Raw genomic sequence first — 5734 nt, forward strand, 5'->3', positions numbered from 1 at the left:
CCAAAGAAGGCAGACACAGAAGAATATATATAATATGTTTCCATGCATGTAAAATTCAGCAATTAGGCAAAACTACAGTGTAGAGATGTATGCTTAGGTGGTAAAACAATAAAGAAAATAAAGAGAGAACTTAAGCATAAGAACATAGATGGTGGTTATCTTGGGAAGAGAGAGGTGACAGTGACTGTAGGGGCTGCAAGCAACCTTCTAGTCTTTGACCTGGGCGATGGGTATAGGCATTAGAGAGAGAAATCTCTGGGCTGTACATTTTTGTTTGGTGTCTTTTTCTGTATGTTCGATCTATACCAAACAAAAAAACTTAAATAACATATGGAGCAAAATAACTATCCACATTTGCAAGAATGCAGGCAAGTAAAAAGAAACCATTATATTGCTTTTTGGGGGGAATAAAATAGGAGTGGAGATTAGAGGAAAATAAATGAATAAATAAATCAAGAGAGGGAACTTGCAACAGATCTGGGATATTTAAATTCTGGGAGCTGAGGATTATGAATAACTCAGCTTTTGAACCTGAGGCTGAGAACTGAACAAAAGAGAAAATTTAAATATAATAATTAAAAACTAATTTTAAGTCAAAAGCTATAACAGGGCTTAAGTGGGAATTAAGTCTCAGTTCTCCTGCCCAAAGACAGCCTCCCGTCCAAGTTTCTTGTGTATCCTTCACTGGAGGCTTTTTAGTAGGGGTGAGAATGGATTAAACGAGCGACTTAGAGAGGTCTGGCACTGGAAATGTGGACATAAATGGGGACGGGGAGGCCAGCCTGGAGCATGGAGGCCCAGTGCAGTGGGAGGGCCCGACCCAGGCTCAGGGGTGGGGCTGGTCCCAGGGGTATCCAAGGCCTGAATCGGTTCCCTCATTCCATGGCAGGAAGTTCTAAGGGAGCAGAGAGCAGGAACAAGAACTTCTAGGAGAGTCACCAGGGCAGTTCCCCAGAGGACCCCAGGCCTCAGCCTGACCTCCAGGCTCCTGTTTTCCACGCCTGGACCAGCCTTTCTGCAGCAGGTTGGGGCACAGCACAGCCTGGGGCATTGCCACCGGCTCTGAGGCTGACTGATTTACATGGATGAAGTAGGAAGGTCATTGACAAATTATAGGAAGTCCGACTCGTGGGGCTGGGAGGGAACTTTGCCCAATCCCCTGCCTACAGATTCATTCTGTGGCAGTTACCACCACTAGGTTCTAGGTCATAAACCCAGACAGCAGGCCCCTGATGGTCCCAGGCGCCCCCTGGGGCTGCCAAGTGAAGTTCAAGAGTGTAGGGTTATAGTCAGGACTCAGGGTTCTGACTCCATGTCTCCTCTCACAGCAGGTGACATGCTGAGCCCACTACCCTCTCTGTGTTCCCTTGACTGTGGGTCATGACACCTGTCTCCCTCCCAGGGGCTCCAGAGAATACGATGTGAAGATGGCAGTGAGGTGACCCTGCCTCCCACCCATGGACTTTGAGTTCCCCGAAGTCAGGTCTTCATGTGACCCTAGAGGTTTAGCTGAGGGATGAGGAGAAGGTTTTGAATCAGGCTTTTCCAGAATCAGATCCTGACTTTGCTGTCTACTAGCTGTATAATCTCAGTTTACTTAAAATCTTGTTAAATCTCATTTTCTGCTTCCTAACAAGGAGACAACATGCATGGTAAAGATTAAGGAGGAAGGCCAGTACAGCAAGTACTTTTTCTTCTTCTTCGGCCCTGAGCTAACATCTGTTACCAATCTTCCTTTGTTTGCTTGAAAAGATTGTTGCTGAGGTCACATCTCTGCCAGTCTTCCTCTTTTTTGTATGTGGGACAGCATGGCTTGACGAGTGGTGCATAGACCCGTCCCTGGGATCCAAACCTACGAATCCCGGCTTCCAAAGCAGAACGCATGAACTTAACCACTACGCCACCGGGCCGGCCCCACAGCAGGCATCTTGACGCCTGCCACACTCCAGGGCTCGGTAAGCAGTGGTGGTAGTTACTGTTAGCTATCAGAACAAATTTGTAGAAGGACTGGGTGAACGAATAAACACAGACCATGCTGCCTTCCAGAGCCCAAAATCCCATCCTCTTCAGGTCCAGAAACCCATGGGAATGATGTTGTGACACATCCCTCTGGGCTCCCAGCCCCAGATCCAGTTTGGGACAGGAGAAGGCGCTAGGTGAGGTCTCTGGGGAGGTGCCAGACCTGGTGGCCTGGATTGTACCAGGAAATGCTGAACACACCCTCCTTGGTGTGTCCCACCCACCTGGATGGGGCAATGCTCCAGGAGGCAGACAGCAAACATGGCCCCAGGGCTCCCAGCCCCTGGGAGAGCCAGGCTGAGCCTTATAAAGGGACCGATCCTGGCCCAGGTGCACATCTCCCGCATCCTTCTCCTCAGTGACGCCTCCTCAGCTCTGGTAAGTCTGCATCTGCCTCTTTGCCTTTTCTTGGGATGAGCTCAGGGCCCAGCCTGCCCTGCTGCTTGCAGGAGCAGCAAAGGCAGCTATGGGAATAGGACACTGGAGCCTGGGGCCAGTCACAGCTCTGCCGCCAATGGGGCCGTATGACCTTCTCCCCAGCCTGAGATCCTCATCCGTACAAGATGACCGGACCAAACCTTCCTGTTGCTGCTTTCAGCTCCTCTGCGACAACTGCTGTGGAAACGGCCCCAGTGGCAGCTGGGGACACCACCCTCCCTCTCCTCCTTGTCATCTCTCCTCACTGCATTCACCTGCCTGTCAGGCCCTGGGTTGGTAGAGACTCAACTTCACCCCAACCTTGGGGGAGTGTGGGTGTCCTGCCAAAGCCTTGAAGGTTTCTCTAAGCTCAGTCCTGGTACCGTCCCCCCAACCCCCCGCCCTGCCCTGGTGAGGTGACCTGCCCGCACCTGGGTAAGGCACCGACCAACCAAAGCTCTTCCACCTCCACTCTGGCCAGGAGAGTGTCCAGTGACCCTCTGGGCACAGGGCTCCGCTCTGGTCTTTGCCAAAGTTGACACAAGGCCTTGGGTGGCTCCTCTCAGTGACACAGAGCAGGGATCTTTCTCCCACATTGGGAGGCAATGGTGATTGTATTAGATGCCCACATGTGTGAACCAAGGTCATTGCCCGGGTGCTTTGGAAAGTCTGGCATGTGAGGGCTGCACTGTCCAATTTCTCAGGCTTGGAGGCCAGTCCGGCCCAGACCTCTGACTGTTGGCAGGAGAACCTGCTTTGGGAAGTTAGACTTTCTCTTTATTTAAACATGATCAAGTCTCGGAGATCCAGAGAGCAGGGAGGTACAAAGGGCACATAATCCCCAATAACAGTCAGTCCCAAGGACCCCATCTCCCCTATTCCACCCAACAGTTGAAGAACCAGGGCAGGTATTTCTGTTCATTTTAAGTCCGAGGCCAATTCTTGTCCCCAGTCTCTCTTTCTCATTCCCAGGGATGGTGCAGGAAGACCTCCTCCGGGGCTCAGGACAGGACTGGGTCTCTCTGCTCACACTCACGCTCACACTCATGCCTGAAGCCTCCACAGCCTGTTTCACACAGAGATTGCTCTATGGTCATGGTGGGCCCCCTGGGGGGTCTTGCTCCTGAAGTAGCCCAGGGATCAGAATCAATTCAGCAATGACCCTGCTCTGCCCCCGTGACTCTAACCCTGATGTTGAAGCTGGAAGAGATGGATTTGATGCTGTTTGAAGCGTGTCATTGTCACAATGCTGCGCTTGGCTCCAGTCCCATCTCAGGCTTCATTCCTTTCCAGGGTGGCTGATTCCTACCCTCTCTGCTTCTGCATCCTGTGGTCCTGCCCACAGTGGACATCTGTGTCCTTCTCCATCTCCTCTGGACCCTGACCTGCATGGGCCCACATCCCGGACTTGGTCCCACCCTCCTCATTTTGAGCAACTCATCCCACACCATGGAGAAACACAAGTTTCTTGGGCTCCTCTTAGCCTTGTCCTTACTCGCTCCTCAGTCCTCACCCCATCTTCCTAATTTGGAGACCCTTATGTGGGGGGAAGGATAATAAAGTTCATTGTCTTTCTTCCTGGCAGCTTTTTTGAAAGCCAAGATGAGCGAAACTGAAGCTGAGGCGTCTGTGATTGGCATAATCGAGCTGTTTCACAAATACACCGGACGTGATGACATGATTGACAAGCCAGGCCTGTTGAAGATGCTGCAGGACAATTTCCCCAACTTCCTTGCTGCCTGTGTGAGTTGGGGTCTGGTTTGTCTGGAGCAGGGAGAGGCTTTAATATGTGTGGAAGGGGCTGTGGTGGGTGGGCCAGAACCTACCCATATGTCTCATGGGTTCTGACATATCTGAGGACTCTTGTCAGGGAGATGAATTCACTATTTGTATTGGGTGTTTCTGAGCTCGGTTCTGCCTCACTGATCACTCCCTCCCAGCCCCAGGCAGGGCCAGCCCTTTGGGGAGACAGAACATGCAGCAGAAGGAGTCTGGAGTCAGCAGCCCTGAGCTCCTCTTCTGCCCCTGGGCTTCCCTGAGGGTGCTTCTGGACAAGTCACCCACACTCTGATTTTCTCTCCCTTCCCCTCTGAAGAGGGTATAATAGAATTTTCCTTTCTGGGCTAACGTGTGAATAAATGAGAATAAGTAACATGTGATATACATATAAGTGTTCCCAATAGATGATTAATGAGGTGTTGTGATTTCAGGGACAGTATTTGGGTCCTCCTGCCTGACATAACTCCTCTCTCCAGTAGACTCATTCCTCTGCGTTCAAGTGGAGCCTCACCAGGATGGAGCTCAAGGGAAATCATAATATTGATGACATGAGACTAATTGTTTACATTCAGCAAAGCTTATTCCTAGGATGGGTTTTATTTTACTATTAGAATGCATGGAATTTATTAGCAAAATGTAACAGAGAGCTGGGCCCTGAGGAAAGGGAACCCAGAACTCATGAATTTGGATGGGAAAGAAGTCAAATGGGAGGAGAGTAGAACTATAAGGAAACTATGGTCAGCCTGTGCTGGGCCCTGGGGAAGAATGGAGACTGCCCATAAACAGGGGTGGTGAGTGGGTCTGGGGCTACTGAAAGCCCCTTCACTCCCTTACCAGGGTGGTTCCTGGCACAGACTGCTCAGTATCCTGGTGTTGCCCACCATGGGCCATTCAACTGAGAAACCTCCAGGCAACAGCCCTACGATTTCTACTGTGCTTCCTCATACTCCTCTCCCTGTACCCCCTTCCCATGTCCCAACTTCAGGAGGCCTCCTTTCCTCTTTCTCCCAGCCCAAATCTCAGGTGTAATTAGATTTTTCTTGTTTGAATGCTTTTCTCCCCACAGGACAAAAAGGGCACAGATTACTTGGCCAATGTCTTTGAGAAGAAGGACAAGAATAGAGACAAGAAGATTGACTTTTCCGAGTTTCTCTCTTTGCTGGGGGACATAGCCACAGACTACCACAAACAGAGCCATGGAGCACCAGCCTGTTCTGAAGGAGACCAGTGAGCTAATTCAGCCAGAGGTCTCCAGAGACCGCAAGAAACAATAAAGTGTCTTTTCTCACCAAAAACTTCCATTACTTCTTCCTTTTCTTTGGCTGTGTGTATCTTAGACAGAATAGACAATTGTCGGCTAACTGCTTTGTAGATTCTCCACTAGATGCAGAAGTCCTCTCCAGACTTCTATTCTATTCCCAGAGAGCTCCCTCCAGCGCCCTGCCACCTGGTTCTATCACCCCTTTCTATTGGACCTGGAGATTCTCCTGTGCTCCCTGCATCTAGAGCCAGGTGTTTT

General features: G+C 50.5%; 1 protein-coding gene across 1 annotated transcript; it reads left to right on the plus strand.

The window, feature by feature from the left end:
* Nucleotides 1-2268: 2268 nt before the first annotated feature.
* S100A7 (S100 calcium binding protein A7) lies at nucleotides 2269-5510 on the plus strand. The gene is made up of 3 exons (XM_070606987.1): nucleotides 2269-2397; nucleotides 4022-4179; nucleotides 5282-5510. Exons 2-3 carry the CDS (start codon nucleotides 4039-4041, stop codon nucleotides 5444-5446), a joined length of 306 nt encoding a protein of 101 aa, XP_070463088.1. The 5' UTR covers nucleotides 2269-2397; nucleotides 4022-4038; the 3' UTR covers nucleotides 5447-5510.
* Nucleotides 5511-5734: the final 224 nt, after the last annotated feature.

The sequence above is a fragment of the Equus przewalskii genome, unplaced genomic scaffold (genome assembly GCF_037783145.1).
Source record: "Equus przewalskii isolate Varuska unplaced genomic scaffold, EquPr2 ChrUn-10, whole genome shotgun sequence".
NCBI classification, from domain to species: Eukaryota; Metazoa; Chordata; class Mammalia; order Perissodactyla; family Equidae; genus Equus; species Equus przewalskii.